General features: G+C 36.4%; 3 protein-coding genes across 21 annotated transcripts; 2 read left to right on the top strand and 1 right to left on the bottom strand.

Moving 5' to 3' along the window:
* Nucleotides 1–320: 320 nt before the first annotated feature.
* On the top strand, nucleotides 321–4,685 carry LOC122006831 (RGG repeats nuclear RNA binding protein A-like). Its single transcript, XM_042562479.1, has 6 exons — nucleotides 321–690; nucleotides 920–1,316; nucleotides 1,408–1,546; nucleotides 3,888–4,046; nucleotides 4,128–4,190; nucleotides 4,298–4,685. Exons 1-6 carry the CDS (start codon nucleotides 519–521, stop codon nucleotides 4,496–4,498), a joined length of 1,131 nt encoding a protein of 376 aa, XP_042418413.1. The 5' UTR covers nucleotides 321–518; the 3' UTR covers nucleotides 4,499–4,685.
* A 770-nt stretch (nucleotides 4,686–5,455) lies between these two features.
* LOC122006833 lies at nucleotides 5,456–8,989 on the bottom strand. 19 transcript variants are annotated; one of them, XR_006118780.1, is made up of 6 exons: nucleotides 8,852–8,989; nucleotides 8,545–8,708; nucleotides 7,547–7,668; nucleotides 6,499–7,468; nucleotides 5,963–6,110; nucleotides 5,456–5,848 (listed from the first exon to the last, which is right to left on the bottom strand). XR_006118780.1 is itself a non-coding variant. In XM_042562481.1 (5 exons), the coding sequence occupies exons 2-5, from the start codon at nucleotides 6,945–6,947 to the stop codon at nucleotides 5,732–5,734; spliced, it is 330 nt and encodes a 109-aa protein (XP_042418415.1). In that variant the 5' UTR covers nucleotides 6,948–8,708; nucleotides 8,852–8,989; the 3' UTR covers nucleotides 5,456–5,731. The 19 variants fall into 19 exon arrangements, 1 of the variants encoding a protein (XP_042418415.1); XR_006118778.1 differs by having other exon boundaries at nucleotides 6,499–7,309; nucleotides 7,398–7,468; nucleotides 7,547–8,708; XR_006118779.1 differs by having other exon boundaries at nucleotides 6,499–7,117; nucleotides 7,230–7,309; nucleotides 7,398–8,708.
* On the top strand, nucleotides 8,853–12,738 carry LOC122006832. Its single transcript, XM_042562480.1, has 7 exons — nucleotides 8,853–9,166; nucleotides 9,235–9,345; nucleotides 10,000–10,068; nucleotides 11,211–11,342; nucleotides 11,955–12,032; nucleotides 12,109–12,231; nucleotides 12,321–12,738. The coding sequence occupies exons 1-7, from the start codon at nucleotides 8,942–8,944 to the stop codon at nucleotides 12,504–12,506; spliced, it is 924 nt and encodes a 307-aa protein (XP_042418414.1). The 5' UTR covers nucleotides 8,853–8,941; the 3' UTR covers nucleotides 12,507–12,738.
* Nucleotides 12,739–13,291: the final 553 nt, after the last annotated feature.

Genomic DNA, 13,291 nt, shown 5'->3' on the forward strand with positions numbered 1-13,291 from the left:
AAATAAATTTATAATATGAAACTTACTAATTAATTAAATAAGTTTAAAAATATAAAAATCTTAAACAATTAAATAAACTCGAAGACGGCCTTGGCCCATAACGATCAGCCCAATACCCTTCTATAAATCTCAACCGTCCGATACTTAACCTCACCGGATCGATTGAATCCACGTGACCTAATGAACACTATGACAAAATTACCCTTGACTATGTCCTTCAAAACAGGAAAGATTGCGTAAATCAGCTGCTGATCGCTATCTATTATCGTCATTTCGGTTACCGATTCAGTTTAAATATCGACGAGGATGGGCGGCTTGGGATTGGGTTTGCGTTTGCTCTGGTGTGCGATCCAATTCGTGCTTGAAGATTGCGGCTAGGGTTTTTGCTCGCCTATTTCATCGCTTCCCCGATTTCTTACTCTTTCTAATGGCGATTGTATCCCGCCGGCGACTGTGCTAGTCTCACACATTACCCTGGTGCGGTTGCGAGGCCGGAAATTTGGAGATATCTTGCGGCGATGGCTCCCATCAATTCATTCGCGCTACTGGGCGATGACGATAACGATGACCCTTCGCAGCTCATCGCCGCTCAGCAGCAAAAGTTGGCGGCCCAAAAGACCGCTGTTCCAGCCTCCGCCACTCCGGTAGCGGCGAAGCTTCCTGCAAAACCGCTCCCTCCTTCACAAGCTGGTGAGCTTCGAGTAGCTTGGCCGACTTTATTTTCTGGAAAAGATTAGCCTTTTGGTTGTTTGACATCGATCTTGAATTTTGTATATATTTTTTTCATGGTAATATCATATATCCTCGCATTATAACTGATGCCTAAGCTATTTCTCTTAAATGCGTCCGGATAATTAGGAAAATTATTGCCTTTTGGTACAAAAATATTCCTTTTGATTTGGCAATGCTCTTGGTCCAGTGAGGGAAGCGAGGAACAATGCTGCACCAGCACGTGGTGGGGCTGGCCGAGGCATACCTACCCGTGGGCGAGGCAGTGGACGAGGTCCAAATCGTGACTTTGGAAATGAGAACTCGAATGGGTATATCAGATCCTATGGTGGTGGTCGTGGTGGTGGTGAAGATGGTGACGTTGACAAGCCTGAGAGGGAACATCCCCCACGTCAGCCTTCTAGTCGTGGTCGTGGTGGATATGGGGGTCGTGCTGAATACAGCAATGATGAAAATGGAGGTGACTCTGAACGACCCCCACGCAGGTTGTATGAGCGTCGGAGTGGCACTGGCCGAGGCTATGAGATGAAACGTCAAGGTTCAGGGCGTGGTAATTGGGGAACTTCTACTGATGAGACACTCGCACAGTTACGTTGGCAAAAATCTAGTAAAAACAGAAGTATTCTCACATTGTATTCCTAATTCTTATTCTTATCCCTGCAATTCATTATTAAATAGGGAAAAGAATGATGCCTTCAAGTCTGATGAAAATTTGCCAAGTGAAGAGCATCAAGAACAGCAAACTTCACCTTTAACAGAGGTGAACAAGGATACGGATGGTGCAACTAATGAGCCTGAAGAAAAGGAAGAAGATAAGGTTAGTTTATGTTTAGATACTTAACTTTTTTTGTTGGGTGATGGATATTTCAAGGCCCAAAAAGATAATGACCATAGATTATCTGTTATTGTTAAAATATTACATTTTAAAATGAAAACCTTATTATGCAATTTTACTTTTATAATGTGTCATTTTTGACGGTTGTGTTTTCCAAACAAGTTATGAAGTTTGCCCAATGTTTAGAAGCATAGAAACAAGTTTGCACAATTAAGATTTTGCATGCTCGACTTGTTTTATCTCTTAACTTACTCGAAAGCTTGTGAATCTACACATTCATGATAAAACGTATAGCTTTTTTTTTAATTTCTAGTATGATTATGTGGTGTATACCTCTATAACTACATCATAATTGTGGCAAAACATCCTACAGTCAAGTCATCTCACCCAACAGATAACTGGTAGATCTCTTTTGGTCACATGCCTGCCATCTAAAGTTGTGATCTTATAGTTTTCTGTCAGAAAAAATCTGCCTGCAAGCTTAAATTTTTTAATAACCATTTTAGAATCCTTGCCAGGTGACACTGCTTTTCAGATATAATTCTCACTTTGCAGCATCAAAAATATCCGTCAATACTTCAGTTAATTTGAAGTGGCTTTTGAAACCATCCTTTTTGCATGGATACACAGTGACTTCCTGTGTAGTCAATATTCTTTTATTCCTTCTCAATGGTTGCACATTGCAGATGATACTTAATGTCTCTCTCTTTATAGGTGATTAGTAGTTGACTTATGAGAGTTATATTCTTGTTTTCTTAAATTTTCTTACTAATCTGGTGTCTCTCTTGGAAAACCCTCTCAATGTACTGTACGTGCACATTTGAGGTTATATTGATTGTTTCCAATGATACTATAAAAGTATGGTGTATCCATGTGATTGAATGCTTAATGTATGGTGCTCCTTTTATCTAGTTGTATTTATAATTAAAGCATTTTCTGTCTGAGAATTCAGAGCAGGTGATACATTCAAGGAGCAAATTCTTTGTGCAAGTGTAACCAGAAAAAAATGTGTAAAACCCTACTTTTTTCAAACGAGGAAGCTACTGTTTGTAAAACCCGCTTACTGGTTTAGACATCCTTTGTCTTTCCATTTTCTTACAAATTTATGTGCTTCAGGAACAGTTATTTTGGGGTTCTTTTTTAATTCACTGGTATTGAACAGTATGAGAAATCAGATCCTGCTTGTTCCTCATCTGAGTTTCCATTTGTGTTACGTCTTTAAGGACATTGCATCCTTGATTTTTCGAATGTCTTTTTAAAGAGATGGATTCAGTTCTCTAGAAGGTGTTTGTAGCTTTCTTTCCTTTTCTTTGTCAGCTGTATAACCCAGTGACAACTCTATTTGTGCAAAAAGATAAGGGTCTTGCATTGTCTGTAGTATGAAACAAATATGTATGCAAATAGTCTATTTCATCCAGCCTAGAACAATTTGTATGTGGCAGAACCTAAGTATTTACATGTTCTTTTCTCTTTCATGCTCTCGATTTGAGAAGATACCATACTTAGGATGTTAAATGTCATTTTCTTCTTGTGAGTCTGCTGGTGTTACATTATGCACCATTCAATGCTATCCTTGTTTGTCTCATGTTGGTTGAATTAAAATAATCTTGTCACTGGTCAAACTTCAGTTGTTTTATATTGATTATTTAACCATTATTATATAATGTTCATTTAGAGCATCTATTAACTGGTAAAAGTTCTTTTGTCCATTTGGTCTAAGATTCAATTCCATTTTATAGAGGTTATATATTTTGGCTTCTAAGTCTTGTAGAGATGACCCTATGGATAGAATTTTGTTGTAATTTTGCGTATATAAACAAGCAAGTCTTCTGTTTATAATATGCCCGTCTAAAGTTAACACTTGTTTTTGAGCAACTTCTCTTTCCAATATCCTAGGTTTTGTTTAATCCAAGCAATTGGCTGAACTCATTAATAAATATTATTTTATTTGGACAATTTGAAATATTGTATGAATTTTCTATTATTATGATTTGCCTTGGCGCAACGGTAAAGTTGTTGCCATGTGACCAAAAGGTCACGGATTCAAATCCTGAAAACAGCCTCTTGCAAAAAAGCAGGATAAGGCTGCGTACAATGGATCCTTCTCCGGGACCCCGCACGGCAGAAGCTTCGTCCAACGGGCTGCCTTTTTTTTTTTAATGATTTGTTTGGTTGTTTTTTTTAAAGATGTGAAATACTATGTACTAAATAACTGAAAGAGATGTTTGCGAATGCTATTAGTCAACTTCTTGCTTTTCCTATACTATTTGGCCCCTTTTTTACTTTTTGCAGTAATCCTGACCTTTTCAATTCTATTGCATAGGAGATGACTTTGGAAGAATATGAGAAAGTAAAAGAGGAGAAAAGAAAAGCTTTACTTGCACTGAAAGCTGAGGAGAGGAAGGTAGAAATAGACAAGGAGTTGCAATCAATGCAGCTACTAACAACCAAAAAGGAAGTTGATCCTGTTTTTGTTAAATTGGTATGCCCACACACAAGGCTTTTCATCCATTATTCTTGGCTACTTCTCATGATTTGTTCTTACAATTTCTCTATGCTTCAGGGTTCTGACAAGGATATAGGGAAAAAGAAAGAAAGTGTTGATCGAGATGAAAAGAGCAAAAAGGTGTTGCATTTTGTCACTTTATATTACTGCTTGAGACTTGCTGTTTATACTTGCCAAATGGATACTTTCCCCTTTCCAAGTATTGAAGCTTTTTTTCTTTTTGTTAGTCCTTGAGCATAAATGAGTTCTTCAAGACCAGCAATGGCAAACAATACTACAGCTCAGGTGGCCGTGGCCGTGGACGTGGCAGGGGAACAGGTGACCATGCACCATTCGGAAGCAGTCTTGGAGGCAAGGGAGCAAGCCATATAACGGATGCCCCATTGATTGAAGATCCCAGTCAGTTTCCCACGCTAGGGGGAAAATAAAGAACTCTAGTTTTCCCAACTGTGTCATTTCCTGAGATACCTAGTTCTTAATTTAAGACTCGTTTTGCTTCCTGAGAAGTAAACATTGTGTGGGTTCTTCAGTTCATTTTTCAACTTATGTATATTGAAAGCTGTCTCTCAACAACAGCATGCTTTTCTACATTTAAACAGAATGTTAGTGCGTTCAGTTTTGGTCGTTCAGAGTTTTATTTTTTTCCTTGAGTTGTTTTAGGAGTTGATGGGACTGCTTGTTTTTTTAAAAAATTTATTTGTCAGCAAAGATTTGCTATCTTTAAGATTTATTTAAGTTGGTTCTTGTTCTTGTTACCTGATACTTGCTTTGTGTGATTTGCATCTCGCTAATAAGTAGCTGTGAAAGCTTGCTTGAAAGATCCTGTCTAAAGCAATCAAGGGGTTGTGCTCAGGGGTTCAAAAGGATGAATAACTTGGAACAGCAAGAAAGTAAAATGTGGGAAAGTCGAGAAGCAAAATAATGTGACAATATTTTGGTAGTACAAAGCAATGACACATTCAACTTGTGATACAATGTGGATTATATCTTTTTTGAAAGAGAGAATGTGGACTAAATCTTTTACCGAAAGGACCTGACATTAAATTTTTTTTTGAAACAACAATTAAACAACTATTTATGTTTCAACAATCCAATGTTCCATAAGCAAACAAAACATAAGAAAATTGTCTATCACCTTCTTTCAGAGGGTACATTTTTATTGAACTTATTTTTGCTATCCATTTTTGCCTCCAAGTAACCAGCTAAATATTTTTTATCAGATCTTTTTCTACAATTAACTTTTTTTGTCTCTCTATAACAAGCCATTTTTGGTCTCTATGTTAAGTGTTAAATCTTATATTTATCTAGTGTTTAGGAGAATCTTTTATTTATCTGTGCATAAATAGGTTTTCCTGTCAACTTGTTCTAAATGTGCATTCTCAGAGTTTGTTGAGACCACTGTTCGCATCTATTGTTATTTCATCAACAACAGACGGTCACTTACAAGAGAACATGATGTCTATAGAATCATCTCACCAATCCATCCCTTTCTATCTACAACCAAAGACTTCAAATATTGGTCAATTTCAATGAACTACACCCGATCGACTTTCAATAGAAATATAAAACTGAAGGCGATGAGTTTATTACAAAAGTTTCATCTGGTCACGGTCTACCCTTGCTGCTGTCAGACTTGGAGACCTGGTTTTGATGGGCTTTAACTATACTCTCAAGCTTTCAGGTGAAAGCAGCTCTGGGTAGATGCAGCATGGACTGCGTCGACAATGTGTACTGGTTATGTCAATTAAGACAATGGCACAGGGCTGCTCCTCGGTGACCTAGGATCCACATGCTTGATAGGTAACCAAAAGAACAGAAAGTAAAGAATAGAGAAAAATATGAGAAGGCACTTCTATTACAAAGATACATGATATAATTTGTAGTGAGATCACCTCAATCATGTACTGTATCTTCTGATTAGTTTTGACATCATGTGAAGCACATAACAATGGAAAGGAGAGTTCTCACCAACAAATAGCAGTGTCCGGCAAAGAAGCTGCTGCAATCCATCAGTGGTGTTGTATCTCCTGCCAACATATACTTTTGAAACAAGGTTACGATGATTAACGAAATACATATGCACAAAAGTTTGTTATTTCTAGTAATAAATGGACCGTTCCTCAAAGTCATTGGGAACTATCGATTAATGGAGTGAAGATAACACCACATATTTGTACTCTGCCTCTGATCTAGGCAACTGCAAATTAAATAAAAAACTAAGCCTCCTCTTTTTATGCCTTAATGTACCAATTGATGAAGCATTCAAATACATAAAATGATATGAAAACTCAAAGTTCTGCAGGCCTGTGCTATATGTGACTCTGGAAATTGTGTGGTGTAACCACAGATTTCCTACCAATGATCAAAATGAGATCATTATTAGTATGAGACTGGCACTGAGTAAAACAGACGACTAGAGGAAAACTACCTTACTAAAGTATTGCTGGAGCAAACAATCTTTGATGAAGCCACATATCCCATAGAAGTAGAGGAAATCAAATAGCACCTGATGACATATTAATGCAGTTTATCATTTTAAAGATAAGTAGAATTTCCAACGCCAATCCACCTTAAAGTTACTATTTGATGATAAAATAACTAATTTGATACAACTATCAGACCTAACACACGTTCCCTAAATATAATCTGTAAAGAATTTATGTAGAGTCAGCACTACAAGTAGAATAATACTTGGCAGAGATAATTCAAAGATACGTACAGAAAAAGGGTAAGTATATATGCCCCTGACAAGATTCCTAAACACAATTGAACCTAACCTAGGAAGCATGAATAGAGAGGTTAGAAAACAGAAACCTGATCTCCCAAATCATTAACTGGAGGAATAGAAGCATTGGAAGAAATTGGAGAAGCTCCCATCTCAAGTACAAAAAGGAATAGACATAAAGGGCAGTCCGGTGCCAAAAGCACCTGCCAATGCTAGGTCTTGGAGAATGGTCGGATCACATGAGGTCTATTATACATAGCTTTACCTTGCATTGCAAAAGGTTGTCACATGATAGCAACATTACCATTGTACCAAGGCTCCCCTTCACAAAAAGGAATAGACATGTCAATGATATTTGGAGAATCATAAAAACCAGAAGTGCATATAAGTGGAAACTGAAGTTCTCTTAAATGAAGCTTCAACAAATTGCCAACCTCAAGACCTGGAGGACTGACAAGGTAGATGCAGAAATTGTGAAGCACTAACGAAGCAGCTTCAGAAGAAACGAATAGTCCTTGGAAGCATGACACATCTAAGCAACTATCACAGAAATGAATTTTGATACGTGCGCGCGCGCACACACACAAAAAAACATGCATTACTTCAAGAAGAGGATTCTCCAGTGAGCTAAAGACATCCAATCCAGGCTATCCAGCTATGTGGAATTTCTTGGCTTTGAAAAATAAAACAAGTGAGGTCCTATTGACACCAACAGTAACGACTGTAATGCAAAATTGATGGCAAGATTCACCTTTGATGTTAAGAAAACAATTCAAAGCTGAAGGTTTTAGTGGAAGCTAGAAGCTACTTCTGTTAACTTGCGAACTCACAATTTAAAGCCACATCTGGATAGGTGATAAGAGCAGGTTTGTCCTGATCTCCATACACAAAACAGAAACAACCCATGGCTAATATTTGTTAGATGTGCTTGTTGACTAATTTTAGAGGACAATCCACCCTCAGAAACATGAAAACAAACAAAAATATATAATGTAATACAGGAAATCTTTTTTAAAAAATATGAAAAGTGTGATGCTCGTTTCATGAACATACAAACTGAAAAAATCATTTTGTGCACTTATGATTATAGAAGATTCAGAGGGAAGGTAGGCGCACCTACAAGTAAAGTAGAAACACCAAAAGAAACAACAGGTTTATGTAATTCGCAGAAACAGGAGTATCTTAAGGATTTGAAACATGGAAGTAGAAGAGGAAGAAAATAAATGAACTTTAGAGGGAACAAAGGGGAAAAATGTGAGTTAACTAGGAAGATTAAAGACTAGTGATATTATCAGCACAACGCTTTGTGTACGGATTGCCCATCATTAATCTTTGGTTCACCTCGGAGGTTAACTGCCTTACAATTCGATTCTAATGGAATACAAGCTCAGATGATAAGCTCAACAAAAGAATCAGGCATTCAAAGAAGAGGATAGAACAACAGATCATTTATCAGGACTGGGAAAAATAAAGTAAACTTAAACAACACCAACCATGACATAAGCTAGAATCAATCAGAAGAAACAACTTGCTTTCTCAAAATGATTTACGTGACATAACCTAGCGAAAAGAATCAAACAAAGAAGGGAACACAAACAACATCATTAAAGTCATAAGAAACAAACTCAAGGACTAACATTCAACGAGAAAAAACATGAATGGGAAATTCGAGGCAAGAACAAATCCACCACAAGAACCATAGCGCATTTCAGGCAGCAGAAGAAAAAAAAAATCGAGAGGCGCCCTTACGTCCCTTCCTATGGCAATCCTCTCCACTTCCGCCAACACCGAGTCACTCGATTTCCCCGTCGACCGAGAAGACACTGACCTCGGCCCCTTCCCGAGCTCGCTTCTCCTCCTTCCGCCGTTTCTCCGCGACGATGAACAAACCCTAAACCCCTCTCCACTTGTAACTGCAAAAGTAACGCTTTTTTTTGTAAAACCCCCTAAATGAAACTATAGGGAGTAAATTAAATAAACTTTCAACCCCGTTTCCGGTTCATTCGGCATTTTAACATTTCGCCCATCCAAAGTTCGATATTTTCTTTTCCGGTACCTAGTGTCTTCTCGAAACATCGATTAGGAGTCAACGCAGCATCTCAAATAGCCATCGGAGGTCAGTCGGTGAGGAGAAGACGAGCGAGCAATGGCGAGGCTCTTCCGGTCGTTCGTCTCTTCGTTCTCTCTTCTCCTTGTTCTCATCCTCTTCCTCTCTTCTTCGGTTTTCCTTTCCCTCGTTTCCTCGAAGAAAACGCCTGCAGCCGCTCGAAAGGGCGACATCCCCTTCATCAAGTGCCAGGTCTGCGAAAAGGCCGCTTACCAAATCATCCATCAAGTCAAGAAGAAGGAGGCTCAGATTTCGCCAAAAAAGGTTTTTCTCTTTTGTTTCACTTCGGCGAAAACCCCAGATCTGACTCGATTAATTCGGTGCTGAATTAGGTTTCGGAGTTCCAGATCATTGAAATAGCAGAGAATATCTGTAATTTAAAGAAGGAAGAGGCGGACTGGATTCTCCAGATTGACCTTGTTGAGAAAGGAGATAAATTGGAGGTATGTGGAGAAAAACTCAGCGAATTCACATTTTTTCTATATTTTATCTCGATGTAGTTTCATTAATTGGACAATTAGGGTATTCTATGGGGGACGTATACACATGCAAGACTGTTCTCTCGGAGTTTCTTCTGTTTTGTCACATGGGGTTGTTTAATTTCTTTCTGGCACTGTATATTGTATTTTTGCATATATTTGGATCTTTCGTAATCCCCATTACAACATATGAATTTGACCAGAAGGATTGACTACCTGGAGGAAAAAAAAAATTGTTTTATGGAATTGGTTCAACTTTGATGTTTCCTTAAAGATATTCTTCTCATAAAGGACTTATTGTATAAGTTAAATAATTCAGCAAAAATTGTAGAATTCTCATTACCTCTAAACTTGTTGCCTTATAGTGAAATGTGTTTGAAACTAAGGTTTAATTACTATCCTAATTGGAAAAAGTTTGTTCTTTTTCTTTTACCAGAATACATAATTTGTTAGTTTCAACTCTTCCTTCTGCTTCCCCATGCCATTTCATTTCTTTGCAACATTTGCCGCTTTCATGTATAATAATACAGTTTTTGACTAAAGATATTCTTTCCTAGGTTGCAACCTTTACAATTGTACTTGTACTATACTTACCCTGTTAAATTTTGCATTTTCCAGTTGGTTGAGCAAGGTGTTGAAGGATTATGTAATTCAGAATGCAAAACCATTGAGCGTGCTTGTCAAGAGGTACCTGACATGCCATGGAATATAAATGTTGTTTCCTTTGGCATAGGCATAGAACAATATTGAGTGTAGTTGTTTTATTAACTTGTCATCATTGGACTTGCTTTTTATTACCCATTAGTAATTGATAATTCCCTCTCTGTTCGGATAATTCTGAAATTATTCAAGTTTATTATGTGATTTTGGATTCTATATGTTGGCTTCACTAACTGACCAATTACTCTGCATTTATATTTTACATTCATGCATAACTATAAATTAATTTGAAATTTCAACCATATTCTAAGATGGTGCCTAAATTGTTCCCACTAAATGTTATATAAATTAAAAAGACATTTAAGATCCTTTTTTATGTTTAATTTTATTGAGGACAATTTTGTGCAAGCAGTTGTGGTTAAAGAATCTTTGCTAATGATGATATCAAAGTTACTTATTATGTTATAATCTCACCTATGGCAAAGAGGGATGCCTTGCCTAAGATGAACAGGTTCTAACAGGACCAACATTTCTTAAATCCCTCAAAATACATACATTTATTCTCTGGCTGATGTTCGCAGATCCTAAGTTTTATGAAGTTTAATTGATTGCCTTTATGTGCAAATTTATAGTTATTGCGTAGTTCCAATTTTCTTTTAGCACGATAGCATTCTAATTAAATTACCATTCATCTATACTGAAAAAATCAATAGTAACTTTGCTTATTGGAAATTTATTTTAATTTACATTGGATGCCATCTTAGTACTTGTGTTTTACTACCACTCTCTTGATTTATCATTAAACTGAACAGGCTGCCAAATGATCATGGATAAGAAATTCATTGTTATATTATTTTGATACCTTCCAACTTGAGTATGCTTTCTGTGAGATACAGAATACAATTTTCTGAGTCATGGATAGGACTACTTACTCGGCAATGAGTCATGTGTGTACCTTGAAACAAATTTGGATTGACTGTTGGAAATTGTTGATATAGCAAGAATCTTTTGTTGGTTCTTTTACTATGAGGACAGTTAAGGTTACTACCCATGTGGGACAAAGAGAATTTTACTTCTTTTTTTATATATTTTTTTTTATTTTTAATTCGTGATATGTAACATAATATGCCGAACCATTTTCATAACCTGCATGAAATTTTTGTTCGCAGATTATGGGTTACTCAGATACTGATGTTGCAGAATTTGTGTATAGCACAAGGCCTTCAGTTGATGAGTTGGTTAATTTTCTTTGCAAGGACCTCTCCAAAGCATGCTCTGTCAAGCCATTGCCTCTTCCTGCGGTAATTTAGTCATTCTCTGAAGTTGTTACAATTTAAATCTCATTTCTTACGCAAACAAAACTGTCCTCTCTCTCTCTCTCTCTCTCTCTCTCTCTCTCTCTTCCGGGAAGGATAACTGTGTTCCTTTTAGTTGTAACATCCAATCGCCTACTTAAGACATTTGCACCATTATTAATACTTAATGACAGTCAAAACTGGAAACTAAGTAATGGTTCTTCCATCACTACACGAGATTTTAACAATTATACTGAACCTGTTTATCTACATGAATAGAACTGTAGTAAATTTGGGTGTGCATGTTGCTAAACCGATGCAATAAGTCCCACTTGAAAGCCATGGATGATAGAGCCTTGGTTGAACATTCATCATAATCCTCGCTGTTCTACAGAAGTTAAGTCAATGACTTGAATTTACTAATTGTAGTTTCTCGGTGTCACTTTTGATATGCACCATGATCATCCATTCCCATTGAACTAGCTTTTATCTTTTAAATTAATTGTGAATTCCTGGTTTCACTTCTGGAACAACTTGTACAATCAGTGTAGCATGGCATTACAACCATGTTGCTGTTAGTGCATATATGTATCATTATTCTCGCCCTTTCATCTGCAGGATAGGGCTTCTGGAGAGGCTTTTGTTGTCAAGCCCACTAAAGAAGCTGACATGGATAAACTTCTGAGATCAATGGAGGTATTTTGCAATCTGGTTTGAGTTTCCGATTTACGCCTTACAATCTATATAATATCTTTACCTATCATAAAAACAGGGAATGCCAGGGGCACCGGGAATGAAAATGTACTCGCGGGAAGATTTGATGAGCGGCAAAATGGGTGGCGAAGAGGATGGCGACAGCGATGAAGACGAAGACGATGACTTTCCTAAAAAAATGGTTACTTAAAATTTTGACCAATAGTTTCGCACCTCCATCATGAATCTTGAATTCTTCATGATTTTTCTGTTTTTGTTATTAATGTTCAGGGTAATATTATGAAGGGTAAAGCTCATCCTAAGCTGGACTATAAACAGAAGATTTTGCAAGGAATTGCTGAAACATGGACAGTAATGAAACGGCATTTGAGCAACATATCTAAACGTGCGAAGAACTTGTGGACAAAATTGACAAAAGGTTCAAGTGCAGTAAGATCAAAGAAAACTGATCTATGAGCCTGCAACAGCAATTTCTTTGATTTTGTGTTAGATACAAAGGTTTATGTCCATTCACTGCGAGAAAGAACACCAAGTGTTAGTGGTTATTTTATTGACTTCTTTTAAATGTCTTCTTTAGAGCTTTGGGAAACCATGAGGACAAGTATGTTTGATTATTTTTTCTTTTGAAAATAACACTTAAAACTTTTTTCGTAAGAAATAAAATGAATTCAGAAGCAAGTCTTTAAAACTTTCGTGTGCAATTGAAAGAGAATTAGAGTTTAGAATGGATTGAAAAACATTAAAATTTATAAACTTGAAATGAATTTAATCAGTATATTAGCTTTGAATTGTTTTTCTGGGTAAGCAAAAGTGCAGTCGTTATATTATTGACTTTTCGTAAGAGACCTTTAAACTCTTTAAAAAAAGGGATAATAATAGATGACATTTGTCCTACAACGACTCTTTGGAGTGATGATATACTCAACAAGATATTTTTCATTTGTTAAAAATTAAACGTAGCTCGGTCTCAAGTAAGGATGTCAATTTAGATGAAGATTAATTTTTTTAAAAAATCTGATTCAAATTTAAATTCAATCTGAAACCCTTAAAGCTGATCTGAATAATTTGAAAACCTAATTTAAAATAATAACTTTTTTTACTATTTTTCTTATAATTCTATTTTTTTTATCTCAATATTCTATTATTATCATACTAATATTGATATTAATATACATAAAAACATTTTAATTTTTAAAATAAAATTTAATTTAACCTCATAAACTCCAACCTGAAAATTTGGG

Source organism: Zingiber officinale, chromosome 7B (assembly GCF_018446385.1).
Source record: "Zingiber officinale cultivar Zhangliang chromosome 7B, Zo_v1.1, whole genome shotgun sequence".
Lineage (NCBI taxonomy): Eukaryota > Viridiplantae > Streptophyta > Magnoliopsida > Zingiberales > Zingiberaceae > Zingiber > Zingiber officinale.